Consider the following 25,859-nt stretch of genomic DNA (forward strand, 5'->3'; position numbering starts at 1 on the left):
GTTTACATTATTGTCTTTGCCCAATTTACAGACTTACATATGATACCACAGACTCACAAGTCAGCCTTTACTGGAAGAGTAAAATGACTCAGTTTGGGCCTGGGAGCCAGAGAGCTAAATATAATACCCAGCATTAGAGCCTGGTACAGCTGGGGGAAAAAAATCCATTTGGGGACTTATAAAAGGTCAGTTTGGAACAGAGGTGCCTGGGGTGGAGAAATACTTGTCCTGACAACTAACTTCATTCTGTTCCTATTTGAGAAGTGTCACAGCAGAGCTGCTGGGGACAGAAGAAAGTATAGGAAAGTAAGACAGGGAGAGAAAAAAATGGACATAGAAAAGGTTTGAGCTGGTTATTCCAAAAATTAGTGCAGGATGTATGCTATTAAGTATCCATTTCTGTGGGAAAGTGGTGTTGTGGCACTGTAAATATCTTGTTGAATGTGTACAAACTCAGCAGGCTCTGTGCAAATTCTTTATTGAAACAACGATCAATGTACAAGCTACATCACATTTCATTTTGCCACTTCAGCATGAACTTTTCTCTTTGTGGTTTACGGCTGTGAGCTATAAAATCATAACAGTTATTTAAATCAAAATACAGCAACTGCTTCTCAAAAGAACACATTCATGTTTGTCTTACATTTCTTGTAAAATCAAAAAGGATTTCATAATAAATGAAATATAACTTACGAGACTTTAGTGCAAGCATTTCCTTTGCATCTAAGAAGCTTTCAGTTGTCCCACTAAATATGGCATACTTAAGAGGCCAATTCTTAAAATAGCATGCTGCCAAGATATCCCATGAGAACTTTGAAAATCTGACACTGTTAACACTTTCTAGAATTAGTTAATCTGACCAAACTGAAAGTCAGAAAGCCCTGGTTATATGTTACAGTACTTTTGTCAAAAGGTAACTGCAAATCAAGGAACTGACATAGTATCTACATTAGAATAAAACAGGCACTGATTAAAAAAAAATCAACATCTGCCTGTATATGCCATTTTGCAAGTCTTATGATTATACAGTAATTTTTAAGCACAGGAGTGTACTTCTGTGCCTTACCAAGTACCAACAAACCTGCAGAAAATGCTGGTCTATGGGTTCTCTTAAATTTTTTATATGACAGACAAAAAAAAACCCTGAAGGATAGGTTTCATCAGAAACATGCTCGAATCAGAGAACAAAAAAAGAATCAGCAGGAAAAAAATGCTGCTCAAAAAGAAAATGTTGAGAAAATAGATAGTGAATACTATGTTTAAGTGGACTGATTAGTATAGTCTTACATTTACTGAAAAAAGAATAGTAAGTATGAAATTCAAATCCAATTGATTTCTTCTGCTGCAGAAATCTAGCCATCTTTCATGAAGTTTGGCAAAATTGTTTGAAAATGGTGTAAATATAATTGTGCAAATCTCTTTTCCTTATTAAGCCTGGCTTGGTGTTCCTTTGCTTTTAGAATGCAATTTCAGTTGGACTGGATTTTCCAGATTCTGAGTGTTTTAAGAACCATTACTGTTTGGTGGTACAATAAATAGAAAAATGTAACGAAAAGTGTGCATAGTCCAATGATGGGAACAGATTAATGCCCCTGAAGTGCTTAAGGTGCATGAAAATATAGAAGAATGCAAACACTAATTTTTTCTTAGAGTCATTATTAATTTTATGTTTGGTAATTGTGTTTTTGGACCATAAAATAGCCATTTGCTAAGAAATACTGCAAGACACAATTGCATACTTTATAATAGCACAGCTGGAAAGTTTGGAACAGGAAAGACAGGTTTGGGTCTTGCTTCCCATCTGTCTTCCACAAAGGAAGTTCCTGAAAGTGTATAAAAAGCTTTAGGCTTAGATGTGTCATATAATGGGTGCATAAGACACTGAGCAGCAGACACAAAACCACCAAAAAACCACAGAAACCAGAACCATCGGTTCTGTATAAAATCTGTATTTTCTTCAGCTACAGTGCTTTTTAGTTCTTATTCTGATAATAACACAAAGCTAAATGTCCAGATTGGTTGGAGCAGTCCTACCTATGAACTGTTATCTCTGAGTGACTCCAGCTCTAGAAAATTTAGGGTTCCCTGTGACCTTGCAACAGCAGGAATCCAGCCCTCTGTGTATTGCATGGATCTAATCCAAGTACTGGTGCTTCTATGTGGTTTGCAATGTGCGTTTGTGTGTACTTCAAACTTGCCCTTTGTGGGCAGCCTCTAGGGAAAAACATCATTTGTATCTTCAAGGAAGTTTACACAGTGATACTGAAGAAATCCACGGGGATTGTTTGCTCTCAAATGTTTCTCAATAAATAAATAATAAAAGAGGCTGGAGGACAGCCTGAGAGTACTAGTCAGGGTCAGAACACTATAGAAATACATGAAGGGGTCTGATCTCTACAGTAAAAATTTCATAATCTAAAAAGATTAAAATTAAAGTACTGTAATAAATATTTTTAAAACTTAAAAAAAGTGTAATTTAAAAGTTATTTTTATGCTTTCAAGGAGAATATCCTTGCTTATCTGTGCAATCTTAGTTGGGCACCAGATAGGTAATTGAAGAATCCATGGGCATCGTTTGTAAATGCTGGACAGGCAGAAACATCAAAGTACCTCTTCTCAGGATGTTAAGGTGAATTGAAGGAGTTTAGTGCAAGTTCTTGCTTTTGTTTCTGCCCTTGTCCTTTTTCATATCAGAAGCAAATCAAGTAACTTGAAAAACTGATGTGAACACTAAACAGAAATGTCCTTTGGATTCAGACAAGAAGTTAAGAGTTTGCATCATACTACTGTCAATCACACTGGTCAGAAGTGAGGTTCTTTATGGTATTCTTTTAAACTAACTTCTGTCTTACATTTATATTGCTTTGCTGGAACTCAAATATTTCAAGTCACATTCCTAATGGGGCTTTGCCCTTGCATGTTTCCTTTTGGGCATGTGCAAATACATTTTGTGTAGAAACCTGCCACTGTGGTAAGCACAAAAAAATGAGACATTTGAATGCTGCCATTTCTCAAAAATTGGTTGTAAAATCTGAAGTCCATTATTAAACATGTATTTTTTTAAGTAACCACAGAAAGATAAATATGGAGCCATCTCTGCATCACCTATGTAAGTCATGGGGTATTCCTGTATTGCACTGCTGGTGAGGCTCTGCACTTTAACATAAGGAAGTTGACACAAGACCTCAGTTCATTATAAAGGGTTCTTTTATCTACCTGCTACACTGACTTTGTCTGATCTTGATTACCTCTGCAGTTAATATAACTGATTGCCTCCAACAGACACCTTATGGAGATGAGGCTGCTTTGTTAAAATGTCCAGAAAGCCATCCATGCATCATCTCCCCACAGACCTAAGAGACTTCTTTTTCTACAGTATACCTGAGTCCAGATTTATTTTAAGTATATTTCTACTACAATCCTTCTTAAACACTATAAGGTGATAGTTTGTTCATTAGTGTCAAACTAAATGTGTCAGGTAATTAAGTAATATGCTATTAACCCTACACAAACTCCTTGTAAGTGATTTCTTTCCAGACTCACTTCAGAGAAGGTACTTTTTATTGTCTTTCTGCAAGAGAAATGATTACTTCCCTTCCACTCCTGGCATTGCCTGGCAGAGATGTTGATCCTTTTTAATGCCACAATTGCTATGATCATTAAAGCTTTACTGGGGTAGAGTCACTCAAGAAGTGAACATCCTACATGTAGGAGGTTCCCGAAATCTCAATGCAATTATATCACATTTAACAGTTTGCATGATGGTCTTTGCAATTTTATAGGACACTTGATTATTTTTTTTTCAGTTTGGATGAAACTCTCAAATTGATGCTTATATATGAATTTAGGATTGATCTTCAGAATACCAAAATTAAGAAGCCAAATAAAAGGGTAATTTGCCATTTCAGCCTTGTTATCAACTGATTACTGGCATTTGCAGGACTGTTATGGAACCTGCATATCTTCTGGTAAGGTAGTACATAGTTACTGCTTCCACATTACTTCAAAACAAGACATCTTACATATTTGCAGTTGTTTGCCATATAGACTTCTGGCAACATAGAAAATGCTCAAATGTATGCAAAAAACCCCTGCAGAGCTGTTGAACTGCAACTTTCTGATGGCTTTCCAATCTGTAATATACACCTCAAAGTTGTTTCTTCATGCAAAACAAATGATTGTTGGCATCTCCATTCCATGAAAAAGGGAAAACTATTTCCCATGTGGCTAAGCAGTGTGGTCTCAAATGAAATGGAAACATTTAAATTTTCTTTAATAGCCCTCTAAATCACAATGCAGCTGAGCAAACAGGCTTTGTAAATGGGATCTATTAGGATTTTATTTGGCTACTGGAGTGCTGCCTCTTGGGCAATATTTCAAATTCACAAGTTAATATTTGCAAAAAATGGAATAGATGGAAATAACAAGAGTGAAGGAGGGAAATGGAAACCAGTTTTATGTTTAGTATGTTCAAGTGTCCTACTCCAAAGACTACCAGTGACTTCCAGGAGCCACTACAGGTGACTCCAACCTAGAAAATGCTGAGGTAAATGTTTCTTGGAAATACTCCTAATCAAAAAGAGCAATTAATATTAATGTAATAGCAATTACTCTGCCATACATCATGGTAAACTAAACTCAAACTGAGAAGAAAGTGCCAAATAATCCACATACATGCTTTTGCTATGATAGTCTCCAGGTAAGGCTTAGCGGCAAGTACAATATGTATTTTTAAAAGAGCTCCACCTGATTTTCCTGCTATGCATAGATTCAGGAGTAACTATCATACATGGCTTTCATATATAACACATGTATTTTTGTCATTTGCCAATGCTGTGTCATCAGAACTGAGTTCAGCAGAAGGCTCAGGAGGGGGCTCCGCAGGAAGTGCTGGTGTTTGAGGAGTGTCTTCTTCCTTGGTGTCCAACTGCATGCTTTCCTGTGACTGACCATCCATGCAGTCCTTTTTGGACAATGGGTGAACTGACACTTTTATTGCAATCTGTTGAGGTGGCTCATGCAGTGACGATGCGTCCGAGTCACCTGTGGGAGATTCACTGCGCGCCAAAGCATTTGGGATCATGTAAAGCTCGTCTGTTTCAGTGGTCTCCTGGCCTTCTGCCGCCTGCCGTACAAAATTCTGTCCTTGCTCCTCCAGACCGACAACCTCCATAATTTCTTCCATTATAGTCCTGCAGTTCATGATGAGAGGTGGCAAAGGTACACTCCGAGCAAGCTCTTCAATATAGCGGGCAAACTCCATGGTCTTGAACTGGGTTACTTTGGCAAGCTCAAGCGTTTTGGCTGATGTGATAATTGGGATACGCTTTGCAATCTCAAAGGCCTTCTGAAGTTTCTCTGCCCCTTCTGTTCGGAAGAATTCATTGATTGCTTTCTCGGTTTTCTTCAGATGACTGCTCATCATACATAACCGAGTAATGTTCAGTATCATAACAATGGTAAAAGCGACAAGGCAGACAATCATGTAATAGATTCCCATATCTCCAGAGGTAAAAACAACCCTCAGTGTCACAGTGTTGTTAACGCTGCCATACGTGTTAGATGCCACACACGTGTATTTACCTCTGTCTTCAAATGACACGCGGGTAATGTTTAGTAGCCCGTTGTCAAGAAACCACCATTTTCCTGTTGGAGAGGAAACAGAGTAACTTAGAAGTATTTTGTCATATGATCAGCATAGTCTTAAATATCAGCTTTATCAAACTCGCTTCAGGTTTTGGAAGAAGGAAATTATGTTCACAGGAAGACAAATAATTTACCTTCATAAAGGCCTGCAATCTTAGCTGCATTACTACTACTGTCAAATCCCTGACATCAACTTTGGATAGTCAGAGCATGCCCTAAAAGGGTCTCAGAAAATGCTAATATGCATCTCTCTCAATCTTGTGGTCAGTTAGGCTACAAAGATAGGACTACTCCAGAGAGCCTCCCAAACACAAGTCACACTTCCTCAAATAAGTGAATTGAAGGAGTTGAATCCTTCAACAAGGATCAACGGGATTGTGAGGCAGAAAAACCTACTTAAACCCTCCTTGTTTTGTTTCCTGACAATGCATTTGCTTACAATTGGGGTTTTTTTGGTGTTTTGTTACAGTACCTCATATAATTCTGTTAATGTAAACTTTAAAACCCCTAAGATGTTAGACATCATACACTACACTGCCTACCCTCTGAGGTGTTGAGAAACTGATTTTTAAGTATAATTTTAAAGAGGTGGAAGTAGGATAGGAGGAGTAAAATAGATGGAAAGGAGAAGAGCGGTGACAGGGAATGCCTTGTTGGTACACCACAACAGAACTTCTTTTACCTTTAAAAGTAATTTCTATCAGTGTAATATAATTGATAACTTGGTCTGCTGCATGGAAATATACATTTCACCTACATGCACACTTGATATTCTTTGAACCTGGCACAGCAGAACAGTTTAGGTATGAAACTGCATTTGAAACAACCTGTTTCAAATAACTCATCGCTCCTGTCACTGCTAAAGTGATTCAAGATTAACCCAGTTACTGTATTTGCCACTTAATTAATTGGTAATGAATTAAGATTTTTAGTTCCTCAAAGATTTCTAGTTAAACATGGCTTACCCAAATTGTTTCACATTATCTCCAGTAGAAGCCTACGTATAAAGTAATCCCAAAAGATCCCTGCCTCCGTTCATGTGTACAGACAGCTCTTAATTACGTCTTTTTATCCTCTTAGAAGTTTTAACTTAAATGAAACAATATTTTTTTTTTTTACCCTAGCATATTTCTTGAAAAGAGCTGAATCATTTTGCCTGAAATTTAAAAATGAAGACTAAATAAAAGCTTGGTCTAAATCAGACCTTCACATAAAAAAATACCCCAGTCTGCTAAATTTAGGCAAATTCAGAGGAATACTCCTTTACAGAGGAAATATTAGAATCTGTAACAGATGACACTTCTTCCTCCACCTCCAGTACAACAAAAAATGCAGAGTATTTGCTGCTCAGTATTTCTTTGAATTTGAATGCTGGTCCTTTTTTGCAAATTAGATTTCAATTAATTGTGAAATAACAAGATGCCTTGTGATGTATCCTGGCTCCAGCTGTTATAAATGACATAATGGCATTGAACTCAGTGACTGGGTCTATGCCAGTGGATCCTGACAGACATATTGACCCACACAAGAAAACAATGATTCAAAAAGGTATCATTGCTGGGTTTTGATAACAATTCAATGCCATGCTTAACACCACAAAGAAAGCTCTCAAGCTAGGAAACATTTCTTACAGAAAGACAGTCTCTTAAAGGAGGTATTGCACTGTTGAAATTCTAAGTTAAAGTGAAGTTGTCTTAATACTACATCTGTACTTTTTACTGATTTGTTCGAAGTTTTTGCTCATCTGCCTAAATGTTTGGTTTAGCTACCTCTCTCAGCTGACTACACAAAGACCTAAATTTAGATGCCTTACTAAAGGGGAAATTTTCTATTAGTGAACCTTAGCAAAACACTTCAGCACACTAATCACTGTATGTTGCCACAACCACACAAATCATGTTCAAAAGTCTGCTTAGTAGCTCAAGTAGTTCCTTTCTCTCGCTTAACTCAGAAAAGGATAACACGCTGCACTGTAAAACATAACCAGTTATGCAGTAAGCTCTTACAGATACACACTGCTCTTTCACATCAAGCTGGGTCGATTGTTACTCCTGTCACAGCAGAGTTCGCTGGCAGGTCAGCCATTAGTTAGGCACTCTATCTTAACAACTAAGAATTTATTTCATCATGCTGTGAACAAAGCAGTCACTATGGAAGGATTACATGAGAAAAACACCTTTTATATACCCACACTCCCCTCAAACACTAGAAGCATAACTAGAAGTATAACTAGGATTATCACCCAAACCTTCCATTTAAGGAAAATAAGCTTGTGTGTAATTATGGTCTCTAGCAAATGCCACTGAAGAGTCTTTACTAAAGCCAGGAAGGCTCAAATTTGGCCCATCCTTCTGACTGCTGCCCTATATAAGTTTTGCAGTTGGTTGTTCAGGGCATCTCCTGTTTCTCACACTACCATGGCACTGCACATAAAAGACAGCAGGCATACCAGGGAGTTAGCTGTGTTGAGTTCACGCCAACAAACTAATATGTCATGAGAATCCTCCTTTGAGTTGGGAAACAGCTTTTGAATCTTTTTTTGGTGCCAGAGAAGAACAAAGGAGGACAGAATGAGAAACAAAACAAACATGAAGTCTTCCAATGAAAAGAGGCCTGTCTACAACTTCTGTTAATCGCTTCAGCTTCTTGCTATGTGTTGCTATAAATAACACATAAAAAGTTACTGTTTTCTTCCAAGGTGTGCATAAAAAATGTATAACTGCCACCAAGCTTTCATTTATTTTCACACAGGAAAATACCACAGCCAGGCCATTAAATCCAGGTTATTTGTCGACTTGCTGAAATCAGAAGTGTCTCTGGACAGGCTCCATCAGTGCTATTCCTAAGATCCTACCTTTATTCTCCTCCTCTTGGAGCAGGCGGCCATTGGAATTGTACCATCTGTAGCGTGGGCTGGGAGTGCCCTGGACATTGCAGTCGATCAAGGCACTGCTGCCCTCCCTGACGATGATGTGGTCGATGCGGGAGGTGACCAGCGGCGCGGCCCCGGGGTGTGTGTCGGTGCGGTTCAAAGTGCTGTTACTCACATCCTCTGCAGTGCTCAAAGCTGCTAATAAGATGACAAGGCGTGTGGTGGGCAGAAAGTACAAAGAGTGGCGGCTGTTCAGTATGTCCATTTTCCTTCAGTGGTGTACACGACTGGCTGGGAACTGATTCTCTTGAGTCCTTGAGGTGAGCAGGTCACAGGAGAGTTCCACTTTGCTCTGTGCAATTTTATGCTTAAAATATCCTATAAAATAAATAAGTACAGTGAGACGGCATATATAAACAGTCCATTAGATATGCTCTTTTAAAATAGTGACACATCCATTAATGCATTTCAATCATCAGCACAGTGTCTTGTCTAAATGCTAATGTTATCACAGTCCTTATCCTTACTGGAAAAAGATGCATACATTTTCCTGACAATGGTGTTGTTCAGAGTGACAGGCGTAGGAGGAAGCTTTTATCACCTAGACACTTAGCAGCAGTTTAGCTACAGTAGCAGCTACAGTTTTATGCCAAAGTTCAACAGATTTTTTCCTTTTTTTTTTTTTTTTTAATCATTTGCAAAATCAACAGGAAAAACTGAGGCGCAGCACATTAAAAGCGGTCACTACCAGTTTGGTGCTGCAACTCTATCACATGCATGGTCTTAGATGAACTGTGAAACATGGTGTAAGAAAGAACAATTCCAGGAAGGGTTTTTGGATCTAGTGCTGGAATCTTTGATATACACAATTTTTCCCCAAACACAGCAGCACATACAGCAAAACATCTCAGACCATTCACTTTTCTTAAGCTACTGCTCTCTGAGCTAAAACATAGCATGGAAGATTATTCTTAAAAGAGGGTATTTAATGCTTGATCAAGTAATTTCAGTGTTGTTATTTTTAGAGCAGATTCGTAAATAGGAGTACATGCTAGTAACATAATTATGGTTAATGTTCCTTTGAGATTCAAATTAAGTTAGGACTTTTCCATTCCTTATATGATATTAAGCACTTTGCCTGTGTACTTTTTGCACATTCTCCCTCAGTATTTTCCTTCAACTAATCACCCACAATGAGGCCTTTCTGAAGCAGTGATTTCAGTTTCTGGACAGAGGCGGGGAGGGGGGGTTACAAAAGTGCTCTCTATTGGCCTCATTATGCTCCCAGTGAACACAATTGGCATTCAGTACTGACTGAAGGCACAGTGTTGGCCTCAAAATGAGCACCTTGGAAAATTTCACTTAAGAGTCTAAAGGCCACAAATCATGCTAAAATCACAGAGTATCCAACTATACTGGTTTTACTGATGTGTCTCTAAGGTAAATAACTGAAACTTAGGGAAATTTATTAGACAGAGGAATCTATCTGGAATCTGAATATAGGAAACTATCTAATGAACTTTCCCCAAATGAACAATTCCATTTCAAAAGAGTTTGTATTTTCTTAAATATACATTTGACTCATAGTAACTCATTTGCCTTAGCACACATAGTAACTGCTGACAATATCAGTTTCCGAGAGCAGTTCTATATATAAACAAAACACTAAAATAAAAAGGAACAAGTAAAAAAATCCCCATCCTTATTTTCTTTTGTATTCAAAAAGGAAAGAAAGCCACATTACCATCTTGCACTGGTAGTACTTGATTTAGGTCATTTTGTTATGCATCCTCTCTTCTTTGTAAAGCAATGAACTTGCTTTCATACAAATAGATACAGTGTTATTGAAAAAGCAAATGAATTATTCTATTTTACAGGATGAATCATTACTAGAAATGAAAACCTATGTTTGTTTCAATAAACTGCTGGCATGATGTAGAGGTCTGTCCCAGGTTCAAGCCTGTCCTTGGTTTTTTTTCTGCTTTTATAATTACTGAATGTGGAAGTATTTCTCTTGAAGAGACAGAATAATTTTTAACTTTAAATTAATATGCAAATCTCATTTGTCATATAAAGCTATATAAACAATGACTTCAGAAATCTACTTCAAATTATGCAAAGCATGTAGAGTCTGTGCTTTTGAAGGTACACTCTGTCTGAGTTAGCAGTTTGGGAAAAAACCTTCAGTTCTGCCTGTTCACTTCAGTAACTATTTACATCTCATTTCTACTACTCCATTAACCTTGGAGACTGACATTCTTCATGATTACACATATTCAGTCTATAAAATGTTTCTGTACAGTGTCACAGATCTGCATTGCGCCATACAGAAAAACAAAAATTTTACTTCCTGGCAAAGGAGCAGGAACAGAGACTGGCTGGATTAGGACAATGGGAAGGGCAAAAGATAATATAAAGTGATTAAGCTGTGTGTTCCAATTGCTGTCTGGGCCTTGTTATTACTGTATTTGGATCTATCATATATTTTTACAGCAGAAAAATCAGTAGCAGTCAAAAAAGGTGTTTATTGTGGAGAGCAATTTGCATTCCAGAAGGAAATCAAATAGCATCTCCACAGTGGATGAACAGAAAATCTGTAAGGAAGGGACCAGCAGTGTATTAGGAAGATGATCAAGGTAGCTGATGGCCCACTGATTCCACACAGCACAGGGATGTGGGCAGAGGTTTGGAAGGTGTGAGGGCAGTAAGGCGTTGCCTATTGCGTACGTTTACTTGTTTTGAACGCAGAGCATAGGGAAGCAGAAATGGTACCTTTGTGTAGTGATGGCAAGTGTGACTGGCCCACAGTATGGCCAAAGGGGTGATCCCTTGTCTGAAGGTAACGGTGACTCCCTCATTCTGGCCCAGAATTGAACCATAAATAGCTGCAGTAAATCTTAGGAAACAGAGATAAATAATTTATATCTACTGTGTAAGATCCTTACCTACTCCTTCTTCTTACTCCTGAGAATGCACTCTCTCATGTATGTTCCTGGAATGCAGAATATTAAAAAAATACTAAATACTTTTGTAGATACATTTCTATTTGAAATAACTACATTTTGGTGGCTAATATGAGAAATAATCAGGCAGTAGGTTTAAAGCAGAATGTTTGGAAATGAAGGCTGCTGCTTTCATATGCCATCCAGGGAAGTGCCTGAGTATGTTTGAGGAGACAGTATTTCCTTTGGTGTGCATCCTCTCCAATGTTATCAGGAAACAAAAAGAGATGGAAGAAAGCAAAAAAGGTTTTCTTAGCCTCAAATGACACAAAAAAGTTACAGGGTGCCATGCTGGGACCTGAATGTCCAGGACCCTCTGCAAACCTGCTGGGCATGACCAAAAATGCTAGAGTCAGATTAGGAAAGCAGGAAGAAGCAGAGAGAGAACTCAAAGGGTAGAAAATGTGCTCACACCAAACGCTGATGCAAAGGAAGATTTGCTGAGAGTTCCTGTCCTCCTGCTTTGCCACAGACGCAAGAGCAGCCAGAGTATATCAGGGAACACAGATCTGGGAGCCAGCTGCTTTGCTAAAAGTAAATGATGTAACGAGTTCTGGTTTAATCACACAACTAAATGGGGAGAAGACTGAGACCAAAATAGGACTGCTAGTGATATTTGGCAAAGCAGCAAGAGAATCCAGAGTATTGGAGAAGTGGGTACAGTGTCGCCCAGGATCTGGGCCACGAGAGGCAGCAATTAGCTGTGACCCATGATAAACCTGATGAAGGCAGCCAAAACTGTAACCTTTTGATCTGACCTAAGTCAGAGAAAGCTGGATTGACTAAACTAAAACAAAGATTCCTGTAATAACTCCTTTAGACTGAGTAAGACAGTATTCTAAAGAAGGAGGACATTGCAATCCTGAGACTTGCTTTGTAGGAACAGATTGAGTCTTGGAGCATTTTTGACATGAAAAGGTCACTAAAAACAAAGAGCTAATTTCACGGAAAAAGTGTAATCACCAAAGCATGTGAGCTACCACTTACAAAGAATAAAACTATATAATATAATATAATATAATATAATATAATATAATATAATATAATATAATATAATATAATATAATATAAATGTGGTTACATATACTTTTTTTTTTTTACTTTTAAATTTGTGGTGCATGAAATGGAAAAAGATTGGCTATTTTGAGCTATTCAGGCTTTCCTCCAAAGATGGAATGAAAGGAATCCCCACACTCTCCTCCAGCACCTAGAACATGTATATAGGAACCTCTCCTGCTGTATTGTATTTGGAGCAACATTTACTACTCAACAATGCTTGTCAGTGATCAATATATTAAATAGTTCTGTTTTTCAATTCCCTAACTCAAATGGTATAAATTGAAAATACTAAAGTAACAGATTTACTGCTTGTGAGAGGAAAGACTTGAGCCAAATGAGAACACATGACAAGCTTTCCTTTTAAGTTACATAGCAGCCTACTCTAGCAGGCTCTCTATGCACATATATCCAGAGAAGTCCCCTGGAACGGGCTCCAGAAACTGCAGAGCTGCAGCATGATAGTTTTACTCCTAATTAATGTGAAAATGTGGACAAAAGCTGCAGTTACAACTTCTCTGTCCAAGATCAGGCATCAGTCTAAATGGAAGACACATCTAGGACTGACAGACACATCTAAGAACATTAATCAGAGACATGTTCTGACTGGCCAGTTATTTTTTCATGTCATAGATGTGCTTGCTTCCCATACTATTGCCACCACAGAAAATGACTATGGGGTCATGGCTCTAAGTGCTGCATTTGTGCAGAACAACATGATGACAGAGCACAAAAGAATAGAAAAGGAGGGCAGTGATGCATACCTTTTCCTGGCTTGCTCACATCTGTAAGACTGGCCTGTTCTTACTCTTGGAATAATGTGTAATCCTATTAACTGTGAGGTCATTCAATTCACAAGTGAAGCACAAGAAGCCAGCTTACTGCATAATGCAAAAATGGTACTCCTATAGCTTCAACATCCCAATGCTATCTTCCTTGGCTTGTAAGTAACCAAGAAAAATAAATTATTTTCATTCTACCTCTCCCTTATCTAAAAGAAGTATAAAGGCTGATGCTGCAAAACAAAATAAAGGCTAGTTTTTTTATTATTTAAAAACTACTTGCCACTTTTCCTAGTTTTCATAGGCTATGTCTTTTAAAGAGTGGGCAAAAGTAAAAGTTAACAAGTGTTAGTGAAACAGGAATGCAAATGAAAGAACTTATGCCACACAGGTGAGAAGCTCACTGCCAGTTCATAGGCTTATGAGTGAGAACCACCTACTGAAAAGGTCTAATTACTAGGATCCAGACATGCAGAGGAAAAGAAATGTCACTCATTTACAACTAGCAGAAAAATTTTGACTTCTTTTTCTATTCATTTGTCAGTTGATAAAATATTAATGCTTGGCTCCAGAAGAGCTGCTTTTCATTCTCCTGGAGTGGGGGATTTCAGTCTTTTGTAGTTTCATGGCTTTCTGTTTCCCTGGCTATGTTGAATAGGTGACCTGCTGGTGGTGTTTGTAATGAAGAGTTCCTTCTGCACATCTAGATTCCCAGCTGGGCAGCAGCCCCCAGCTATATGCTTATTTAGTCTCTTCAGCTGCCTGGGAACTTTAGGAAACCTTTCAACAAGGCTGAGCCCTGGCCATGTCTGCTCAGTAACCTCATGTCACACTTGCTGCCTTCAGCCACCTCATGGGAGGGTACAGAGAACACAGACATGGGCTCCTCTGAGAGATGTGCCATGAAAGGACACGAAACACAGGACACATGCTGCAACAACAGAAATTATGAATATGAAAAAATATATTTATGCAGGAGGCCAGTCAAGCCCTGCAATAGGTTGCCCAGATGGGTCATGGAATCCCCATCCTTTGAGAAATTCAAAACTTGACTGAGCTGGTATACACTGGCCCTACTTTGAAAAGGCTGTTGAATCAGATGGCCCCCAGAGGCAGCCCCCCAACCTAAAGAAACTCAAATACTCCAGAAACACAAATACAAGAACTGCCTTGGGGAAAACAATGGGAAAAATATGTCTGATCTTAAAAATTGCTATATGGGATGCTGGGAAATCGTCTTCATGAGCTCCTGTATAATTTTTTGAGTAGCAGCACTTTGGAATGATAAGACAGGCTGAGAGTGCTGACTACAGCCTGAAAAAAAAAGGTATTTGGCCTTCTGAATTCCATTTACCTGATAAGAACAGTACCTCTCCTCTTTGCCATACAGAGAAGACTTATTTCCAGCCAAGGGAACTCTAAGCATCTTTGTTACCCTCCGCTGGACTTCCTTCACCCTGTCCACGTCTTTCTTGTGCTGAGGACCCCAGACCTGGATGCAGTACTCCAGGTGGGGTCTCACAAGGATAGAGGAGAGAGGGACAGTCATCTCCCTCAAGGTGGTTGTCTCAATTTCTTGACACAGGATAAAATAAGGGCTGGGAATCTATGAAGATTCAAGAGAGACTGTATATCATTTACAAGAACAGATTCATAAATTATGACAGCCTATGATCAATGTGGGGACTTGACTTCTGTATATGCATTATGCTCTGAGTGTATGACCCTGGGCAGTGAATAGGAAGGGCTGTCAGTATGGCAACCTGGAGACCTTTATTAGCACACCTGTCTTAAAAAAAATTATATCAAAGAAGTCTATAAATTAATTGTATATTTTGAAGGCATTGGTAGGTTCTTACAGACAAACATTTGTCAATCTGTTTTGTAACAACAAAAAAAAAAAAAAAAAGGAAAAATCAAGAGCTGTAGCTTATTCTGCCATTAATGGCAGAACCTGATCAAGACTTAGTCATTATCAGTTTTTGTCTTCTAAAATTATTTTGGTCTGAACACTCTCAACACTGTAGGGGGTAACAAAGGAAAGAAGCATCATAAAGATAGAATTGTCTTACTTTCAGGGTTCCATAGTGTAACAAGACACTGCAGCAAGACAGCAGCAAGCAATAAAGTGTAATTGAAAATTAATTTTATATCCAGACTTTCCATTTAGGGAAAGAAGCATAAGCCTTTCTATTCAAGCAGCTGTAAAATGGAAGAGTTTTCATGTTGCCTTTATCTGTGTGTAAATGTTTTAGAATTTTTTTACTGTCAATTTCTCCTCTGTTTCTCTTTATCTACTTCATGTCTCTATTCTCTTTATCCTACTTCATGTCTCAATATTGCAAAACTAGCAAGCACATGGCATCCTAGAGCTTCACTTTAAATATTGGAATGGACCCATTGATTTAACCATGTCTTTGAATGGTTTGATGTGCACTCCCCTGATGTCCATGAACACTCAAGAGATGTTAATCCATTAACCCAAAGAAGAATGAAGGCTGTTGGTGTCGGGTAATTATTGGAGAGGTTATTTAAAAGTACCTTAAGAACGCCAAACCTCTGGAAAATCCCCTTTTGATGCCACAGCTCCTGTAATTCTAGCATCTCTGCTGTATCAAATCAGCTTTTCACAAAATACACTGAAGCAACAAAAGTACTCAGACAACTTGGATGGTTAACTTCTCATTAAAAAGTTGTAATTCAGATGTGCTCTCTTATATGCACTGAGAAATCTGAGTTTTCTTTCCATGTGGTATTGTAATGACTGCAGCAAAAGCAATGCTCTATATTTAGTGGAGAAGCTTGCTGTTTTTCATCAAGGCAGGTACTGTCATGAAAATGTTCTACTGAGTTGTAGGTTACCCAGATCATAAAACAAATTCAACACCATTGATAGTGAAGATTTTTCAAGGCTCACCTTATGTGTTATTAGAACATAAATGCTTTGAAGAATTTTATTCTTAGAGATAAAAACTTTGTTTACATAGATTATCTAGATTTCCTCTGTGTTTGTATTTATATGGAGGCTGTACAATTACATTTCAATATATTTGTACACAAAGCTCTTATTCCAGAAACTGTATGGCTTTAAGAGTCCCTTGCTTAACTCCTGGCAAACTTGCAGCATTGCTGCTGGTTTGCTGTTGCAGTAAATGCAGATGCATCAATGCTTAGGAGTTCCCTCTGCTGAGAAAGGAGGAACAATAAAGCAGCACAGAGAATCCCTCCCACACTTCCATGTGTGCAGCACACATCTGAGCTCTGCCTGGCCTCACCAAGTTCTACATATCTTTCATGTTCTTTACACACCTTGTATCTTTTATTTATTCCTGCACTCTGTAAGCATTATTCTGCCAAAAGTTTAAATAACCAAAGTCAGCAAATGCAACAGATCTCATATGCTCTTGGCAAGGCTTATGAGACTCTGCTAAGAACATAGCAATGCAGAATGTGGCCCAGCTCACTTCCTTCCACTTTCTCCTCTGAGCTGTGCTTGTCAAAGCTAACCATCCCTTAAGTACATCTAGTGGTTTTCTTTGTCCAAAGGAAGAAGGAAGACTCCAGATGTAGGACATTTAAATACAAAACTAAGTTTTGCTTAAACTAAGATATGAAGGACTTTTCAGGCTAAAAAATCTGTTTAAACTAAAATTTAAACTGAATGTTTTCAATGCACTGATATAGCTTATATTATGCTATCTTAACAAAAGACTCCCACATTATTTGGAACATAAGAGAAAAAAGAATAGGACAAAACAGATTTGAGTATGACTATTCTTCCCTATCCCTATAGCACTGTAAGATGGATATAATTTTTGATGGCTGGCTTTCATGTTTATTGGTTGCTGGGATACAGGGCAAAGAGGTTACACATAGATGCCATGATTAGGACAGGATTAACCTTGTCAGAGGCGGAATTTAAAGGAATCTAAGTGCTCATGACTGATTGCAATTGAAAATGATTATTTCAGGTTAAAGGTGTCTGCGCCTCTTTCTTCCACAAGTAACAAAGGGGACAGAAGATGGATTCAAACAAGTTTGCCCTGCACCACGCAGCAGCTCAAGTCTTGCTTGTACCCAAACGTGACCAATTCAGCCCTCTCCAAGCATGACTGTATATTGTCATGTGCATGCAATAATTTAGCTGAAGGTCCTCAAGAGCTGACTAAAGAACCTCTATAATTTCAGATGTGTGAGCCAGTTATGTCTATGCCACATTGAACAGTGTAACAGTAAAGGCACATCACTTTCTCAGCATCCAGTACTGTGTGTGTACCGCACACACACACCTAGGACTGAGAACCATACACACACACATGCAGCTGCAGTACCCTGGCCCCTGCTTGACTTAAAAATATCAGCAAGAATCTTTTCTTGGCATAAAACTCTCAGTGTGGCAGACACATGTCAATCAAATATTAGGTCTGGGCTACGTAGGTTATTCTTAATGCAATAAGAAATTCCTCCACATATAGTGGCCCTTTTCCAAAACAAAGTTAGTTATACACATCTGTATAGAGGTTGTTATTTCTGATAAATGCTCTAAAATGCTGCTATGGATGATTTTAATCACAGTAACTGGTAAAAAGTGATAACCTCTCCATTGTCTTGGAAATGATGTTTCTACGGTTGATCTGTATATGGGCAGAAAATGACACGGTCAAATGCCAATTGTCAAAACTAAATAACAAAATTAAGGATACAGAGAGATATTAGCAAAAGCTCACAAGTTTGCATGAATGGATGGCAGCTCAGAATTGAAGGAATGAAAAATTTAAGAAAGTATCTAAGACCTTGGTCTTACATCAGTCTTCTGGTGACAAATTACTACAATCCAGGACATCTCAAAGTAGGATCAGAGGCATTTGTGCCTGCAAAGACTTCTAGTAAAGGTGCAATTTGCTGGGAGAGAAAGAAGACCTTGCTAGCAGAGCTTGGTACGGGTTGTTTTAGCTGCTGGCAAGCTCACTCTCCCTGTTGTAAATTGCATTCACATCTCACTGGTGCCTTACACTGGGCAAGAATCATAAACTATAAAAGAAATGCCAGCTCCCCATTCCAAACTCTGTAGACAAAAACTGGAATGGAGATTGGTTTTTTCCCCCATTTAAATCATTCCCCAGAAGCCCCTGCCATTGTGTCACAAATGTGACCCTCTGTTGGCTGGGTTTGGGTTTTGTTCCCCTGGTTAAAGCAATGAATAAAGTGCTTTAGCCAGGTTCTGTGCCAACTCCATCCTCCTCCTCCAAATTCATGCAGGACCTGTCCAACTGCAGAGAGGCAAAGGGGACAGGACAGGGCAGGAGGGCAACTGGAGCTGTACAATATAGGTCACTTCAGAATTCACTACCACACTCTCACCATGTGTTAAATGTCTGATGTTGATACGCTGCAATCCGAATGAGACAGATTTCTAATAATAAAGGATTTCTAGTACAGCAGCTACAAGGTTGCTGTATATCCATGGTGCTGTTGCTACTGTACACACTAAGCCAGACAAAGGATTCCTGCCATGCAAAACATCATCTCCACTGAAAAAAAAATCTGCTGTAATTTGTCTTACTGCAGTGAAAAGAGGAACTCTTTTACAATATAATGTCTTAAAGAATGAAAATGCTACATTTCTCCTCTCCTTAAATCCTTTGTGTTCCTTCTTTTTAAATAATTTTACAGTCCTTCAGACAAACGTACCAAATGAGGTTGCATTTAGGATTTTGTCACAGTTGGTATTTTTATTTCCCCAAGCGGGTTTATCAGGGTAGCTCCATTTGAGATGCTTCAATTTAACAAATGAAAGAGGGCTGTTAGGAAGTGTAGTCTCTTACAAGACTCTCCAGACAAATGCACTAGAAAAGTGCCTGCTCAGTAGCGCTCTGTGTTCTCTTAAGCTCCCTTCTCCAATACTGCTGGAATTGGCCCTGTTAAGAAACAGGATTCAAAAGATTATTTCAGGACCACTCTGTACAAGAACTCTGAAGTGTTAGATTCCAGTTCTCTTAGTTCACATATAAAATTGAGTATCTTATGAGGCTAGCCTGTGAAGTAAAAGGGTAATTGAAGCAAAATATCAGGGGGCATTCTTTATTTTAAATTTAAGGCAGCACAACTTCACCTCTTTTTGAAGTCAGGTTCATCGAAGAGGTCTCTGCACTGGGGTGTCACCTCCCATTCCCCTTCTCAGAGCGGGACAGCAGCGAGCATCCTGCGTGCAGGAGCTGGAAAGCTTCAGTAAAGCCTCGGGCTCGTTAGCTTTTTTTTTTTTTTTTTTTTTTTTTTGCCTAACGAAACCCACTTTCCTTCAAGACTCGGTGCTGATTTGAAATAATCTCCTGAACTTTCATGCTGAACACAGCATTAGTGCGCTCCCGTTGCGCGGGGAGATTCCGCGCTCCACGCCGGGCTGGCCGCGAGCGAGCGACAGCCGCCCCGGTAGAGGCGCCGTGCCCGCCTGGCCGAGCTGCAGCGCTCCGCCGGCACGGCCAACGGACCCTGCTCCGGCCCTCCAGGCTCCCCCGGGCCGCCGGCGGGACAGCGCGCCCGGGGCTCACCGCAGAGTTCCGCAGCCACCGCGGCAGCGGGGCCGGCTCGCAGGTCAGCGGCAGCCGCGGCAGGTGCCGGCAGCGGGGCGATGGTGGAGGCGGCGGGGAGCGCCTCCGGGACCGCCGCCCGCTCGCCCGCCCGCCGGGGAACCGCGGCCTGCGCCCCCCGCGCCGCTCACCTGCCCGCCCGCGGCTCCCGCTCGCTCGCTCGCTCACTCGTGCCGCTGCCGGTGTCGCTGCGCTGCCGCCTCTGCTGCCGCCGCCCCGCGGCAGCGCCCGCCGCCGCCGCGCCCCTCAGCGCGCCCCGCACAGCACCATGCCGGGGCCGGGCCCGCGGCCGCGGCCGGGGCCGGGGCGGGCGGAGCGTGGCGCTGCCGCAGTGCCGCGCCGTGCCGCGCCGTGCCCGTGCCGTGCCGTGCCGTGCCCGTGCCCGTGCCCGTGCCCGTGCCGTGCGCTCCCGCCGCTGCCGGCTCCGGCGGGGAAAGTAGGTCAGGGCGGCACTGAGCATGCTCGGAGCCGGGCCGGGGGGCGGCCCCGGGGCCCGCGGGGGGCGCGGGGGTGGCAGAACCCCCGGCCGCGGGGTTGACGCGGGGCCAGGGACGTGCGGCGGCCGCGGGCGAGGCGGGGAGGCCTGAAGCGAGCGGCGGTGGCGGGGCCGCTGTGGGGGGTGCGGGGGCTGCGAGCCCCCTCTGCCCGAGCGGAGCCGGCAGTCCGGAGCAGCCCCCGCCGGTCACCGCATCCCTTCTCAGAGACACTTGCGGGAGCAAGTGCTGCAGGAAAGGGATAATACCCCAACAAGCCTAGATAATATTGAGAACCGAAGTGCTGCGCTTCGGAGAAATGGCACACGTGCTTTCCCCCAAGGGCTTTATTCCTAACGGGATTGCAGCACCCAGCTCCAGTTTAAACTCAATCTGAGGTGGTCCCAGCCTGTGGGAAGCTGACACTGACTATACATGTCTAAGTGCTCCGTCAGCAGAGGGTAAAGTTGTCATTTTGCTTGAGCAAAAGTGCTTGAATTTGGTTGGTGCTCTCTGTGCAAGCTGTGCAGCTGCCGAACAAGGGATTAGGATGTAGGTGGCCTGCTGCGGGCAGGAATCTGGCAGGGATCTGGTGTGAGCCGATGCTGTCCTGAGCCGCTGTCCTGTGCCACTCTCCCGTGTTTCCTCCCTGACCTTGTGGCATCAGAAGAGGAGGATGCAGAGTGACCTTCAGCTGAGTGGCAAGACCAGTGGGTTAAACCATGGAGGTCTGTGTTTCCAGATGTTTGAAGTACTTTTGTAGTCAGGCTTGGACCTTGATCTTACTATCCTCTTCTGATTGCTTCCAGGGAGCAGTAGCTGAAGCTCCTCTGCTCATGGAGGAGTAGTCAGATGAGAGAGCATTTGCTGAAACTGGACTGCATTTCATTGCAGGGGGAGGTGTATGTGAAGTACACTGTGGTATGCATCAAAGCAGGTCTATAGTCAGCCCTGAGGAAACTGAAGAGGAATAGCAGCAAAGGGTTTAGAAATAGGGAGGCAGACTCACTCCAGGGAGCTGGGCTGGTTGTGTCAAGGGCCTGGGCTTTGGGTCCCATCACCTTGCATGTAGGAAATGCGGGGGTTGAACGTGGGTGCATCCAGTACTCGGGAGTGGTGCAGGTGCTGGTGAGATCAGGCTGTTGACAGCCAGGGCTTCTTGTGTTCAGTGTCTCCTGAATGGAGAAAATTGGGGGGAAAGATGCATTTGGTGTTGTCCAACTTGGCAGCTGAGGGAATCAGCCAAGGAGTGTGCTTCTTACTAACTCTTCCAGCAAAGCCTTCCTTGGTGGGAGGAGCTGTTTAAGTCATGGGTCCTTGCTGGGCACTGACTTGCCATTTGTGCTAGCTTGACCACACTAATTATGAGCTTGGTTTTCCTTCTTCCTATCTTTAAGTACTGGGTTTGAACAGAATTGAGTAGAATTTATTTATCAATTAATGCTGGAGCTAATCAGATAGTTGTGTGCCCAGTCTTACAAATTCCTTTAAGTCAGGTAACACTCTGCCACTGTCTGGATCTACTCTGCCTGCCAGAGCTATGTGTGCTACAAGGCTGAATTTTTATATTTGGAAAAGTCAAACATCTTTCCTTCTGGAAGGGTCTGGTCTATCCTTTCAGGCTCCTCAGGTTTCAGTGAACATAAGCCTGTTCAGTGGCTGGAGCCAGCCACCACCTTACTTGCTCCATGCCCTTTCCTGGGAGATCACTATCACCTGCCAGGTGAGCGTGTGGACTTATTGAGGCATTTTTCCATCCCACCTTCCAACAGTGCTTGCACCAGCTGCATGCAGAGGACTGGCCCACTGATTTGAGCAGGAACTATAAAAGGTCTTCTGGACATGTACCCTAGCTCTGGTTAAGCTATAAAAAGCTTGCTATTTTACCTAGGTATAATAATTATATAATATTATTCTAGATACATGAAAATGCATTAATTTAAAAATTGGCAATGTTTTTTGGTTTTTTTTTTTAATACCTGCTGTAGGTAAACCCTGACATTTCATACTTAGTTCTACAGTGACCAGATTCTATTCCTATAAAACTATAACATCCTTTGATTAAAGGAAGCCTTTTACCTTAGAGCAAACAGAACTTTGGTATTGCTAATAGTTTTATCTAAACAGCTTAATCAGGGAAGCCTTGTAATCATGCAGTTAAAAAATCTAAGATAAGATTAAATTGTACATTTTGTGTGTTTATAGTCCCTCCATCCCCTAGGCAGAGTGGCATACTGGAATGGCTGAGACAAGCTTGTGTGCCACACAATGAAAGGTAACAGCAGAGAAACTAAAGAAAAAGGAAGTTTTAAAATAGTATTCAGCAAACCAGCTGTATTAATATGCCAGTCAACATAAATACATGAGGGGATATTCCATTTAGAAATTAGCTTGCCATATTTCTCATAAAGTAAAAAGGAAATTTTGATTATGAGAAATATCTTGTTTCAGTATGGTGATGTTACTCTTTTGCTTCTTTTTAAAAAACTCTAGCCCCAAGTATAATTAGATCTTACATTAATACTGATGAGAAAAAAATAACTTTATTTATTAGGATACATATCTTCAGCATGCTCGTTTGCCTCATTTAAATTGTTTTCTGAAATACTAACAGCGTTTTAGTTTTGGTTATATCTGTTACCCAAGATTGTTACTTTATCACTATAAACTGTAATCACATTATTCCCATGTGAAAGACTGAAATTCCAAGCTAGATCAGCACTGCATTGTTTGTTGAGTACCATCCTATTTTTTGGGAAAGATGTGGACAACTGAAAGGCTTACAAGAGATCTTGGGATGGAGATGGAGAAATCATGTGGTCCTGGGAGCTCCTGGCCTGCACCAAACATGCCAGAGTGGTGTGGGAGGAGATGTCACAGGAGGGGATAGGTATTCCTGCCTTGAATGAGACAGCTTGGGTGTTAGTTCAAAGCACTTGATTTATTAATTTATTTTAACCAGCATACATTCTTGCAAAAAGGCCACCCTTTTTTGGTAACTAGCTTTCAGAAATACCTTAGTCTGATGTGTCCCAGGGCACTGTGGCTTGTGTTTTGTTCTTGTTTCTCCTCCCTACCTTTTGAAACAACTCACAATAAATTAAAAAATATTAGGCATGAAGCTCATGAACTTTTGGTGGTTTTTATGTGTAGCTCATAATAACATGTAGTGCTAACTATTTTTCTTCTGCATTTCTGAATTTGTCATTTTCCTGGGGCGGTTCCTTTTTTTATCCTCTACAAGTGGACCAGAATGACCAATTACATTTTATTCCTCCTTATGCTTTATTTTTTTAGGACATGGGATTACAAAAGTAACTTGTTTTATACCTTTACTATGACTCCCTCCTTTGCTCCTTCCAGAGGAGGAAAAATTCTCAGCTTGTTTGAAGATTACATTTTCTGCTGTGATCCACTTTTGTCACTCATTTCTGGAGGAAGTTCTTTCCTGAAATGTGTCATAGACAGTCTGTAAATGAAACAAACCTACTGATTATGTGCCACTATATGTTACCTTATGTAAATGCGTACATGATTCTTCTTGAAATTAACAGCTTACTGTGGTTGAATTCCTTTTTGAGTTTCTCCTTCTGAGGCTTTGCAGTATATTCACTTGATGGAAAGGTCTCTCTCCCTGTTGTACAGGATGTGTGTGAGCCATTTCTGCATGCACTTGTGTAAGGTTTTCTGTGTTGCTGTTCTGGTGGCCTGGAAAGGCCCAGGGATGGCCTTGGAGAGCCGACGCTTCAAAGGACGAGGAGAGACTTCTGATCTTGTCTCGGTCTTGGTGTTTATTAATTGTTTATCTAAAAGATTTTCTTTCAGCCCGACAGAGGTCTGCACAGCAAGTCAGCCATGGGCACACTGCGAGCCCCCAGGGCGGTCACTTATCTTTATACTCGAAGTTACGTATACAATATTTATTATTTCTCCCCAATACCTTCTACCCTTGTTAACCGGTGCACTTTTAGTAATGACCAATCCCAAAGTGCCACCACCACCACAGAAGATGGAGGCCAAGAAGAAGAAGAAGAAGGACAGGACACGCCCCAATTCCTCCATCTTACTTCTTTAGACCCCCCTGTACCAAAATCCTAAACCCTGTGTTTCACACTTTAACTAACTTATCCCTTCACCATTCACCCAGTGAATTCCTCCCAGCCCTCATACAGGTCTCATCTCCTGTGTAGGATCAAAATCCAGCCACCAGACACTTCTGGCAACATTCCAGGATTCCCGAGCCCCCCAAGGGTGGTCTCGGCCTCTCTGCACCTCCATCCTGAGGTGCTGAGATCCCACACACTTGTAGCTGTGTTCAGTGTTGTTGCTCAGGCCCTTCAGTGATGTGTGCTGCAGAAAGTCTAGCTGTGCTGATGTGCTAAGGCAAGGGCAGATATGTCTGCATAAATTATTGGCAGCTGAGGAAAGGGTGAAATCCACACCTCTTGTGATCTGAAGGGAAAATTCCACAGTGATGTTACAGAAAACTGGATTCAGAGGGTTTGGCACCACTATTAAAAAGCTACCAAATTTTTAGGACATGAAGAAATAAAAGAAGGTCTGGTGAGAACCACTCTATGCCCATCCCTCCCCCCAGTACAAAACTTTCCATGTATAAGCTGGGGTTAACAGATAAAAGAGTTTTGGTTCCTTTCTTTTTCTGCATCCACTTCCCTGCCTCATGATTTCCTGTACATTTCCTTCTAGCTACTGAAAAGTGGAGACAGAGTATTGCTTCAGAGAGCACTGCTGAGATGAAGCTCAAGGCTGGAAATGAAGCCACTGAGCCAGACATTGAAGAATTTCAGTTCCCTGTCAAACCTGAGAGAGCTTTTGTCTTTAGACAGATATATTGGTTGACAAATGGATTAGTGGGGATACTGGATGAGCCAAAGGCCTAAGAATTGTTACCTTAATAATGTCAGATGCATCAGACTCTTTAATTATTTTCTTACTAAATAATCTTATTTAATTCAACTTTGTGTTGTATGAAACAAAGATCATTTCTCTAATCGCCTTTGCTGACCTCGCCTGGCCCATGGCTTTCCAGCTGAATAAACAGAGATAGGGAAATAAAAAACAAATCTTCACCACTAATTAGCTCTTGAAACGTCAGTGTTTACCATTCACTGCTTGAAATGACTATCAGGCATTGCACCACCATGAAAATAATCTACAACTGCATGTCATGAGTGTAAAATAATACAAGGCACAGGGTACAGTGCTGAATTGCAGCTGAATGAAAAGATACTGGGCATGTTGCATGACCTTCAGCAAGATTCTCTGTGTCCGTGAGAAAGATGAGCCAAATTATTCATGAGGCTGAAAGGGGGAGAAAGGACATGTGATCTTGGAACAGTTAGTGCTATGTTATTCTTGGGGGGAAAGATCAAGATGATTATGTTAATATTACCATTTGTGTTACCCTCTCACCAGAGTCA

The 25,859-nt window shown here is 41.0% G+C and overlaps 1 protein-coding gene across 6 annotated transcripts; it reads right to left on the reverse strand.

The window, feature by feature from the left end:
- Positions 1-462: 462 nt before the first annotated feature.
- MFAP3L (microfibril associated protein 3 like) lies at positions 463-20,133 on the reverse strand. Of its 6 annotated transcripts, none has more exons than XM_059469991.1 (4): positions 20,077-20,133; positions 19,050-19,276; positions 8,501-8,896; positions 463-5,646 (listed from the first exon to the last, which is right to left on the reverse strand). In XM_059469991.1, exons 3-4 carry the CDS (start codon positions 8,781-8,783, stop codon positions 4,784-4,786), a joined length of 1,146 nt encoding a protein of 381 aa, XP_059325974.1. In that variant the 5' UTR covers positions 8,784-8,896; positions 19,050-19,276; positions 20,077-20,133; the 3' UTR covers positions 463-4,783. The 6 variants fall into 6 exon arrangements, with proteins under 6 accessions (XP_059325974.1, XP_059325971.1, XP_059325969.1 ...); XM_059469988.1 differs by lacking the exon at positions 19,050-19,276 and adding an exon at positions 11,464-11,510 and having other exon boundaries at positions 20,077-20,132; XM_059469986.1 differs by lacking the exons at positions 19,050-19,276; positions 20,077-20,133 and adding exons at positions 11,464-11,510; positions 19,471-19,927.
- Positions 20,134-25,859: the final 5,726 nt, after the last annotated feature.

Source organism: Ammospiza nelsoni, chromosome 4 (assembly GCF_027579445.1).
Source record: "Ammospiza nelsoni isolate bAmmNel1 chromosome 4, bAmmNel1.pri, whole genome shotgun sequence".
NCBI classification, from domain to species: Eukaryota; Metazoa; Chordata; class Aves; order Passeriformes; family Passerellidae; genus Ammospiza; species Ammospiza nelsoni.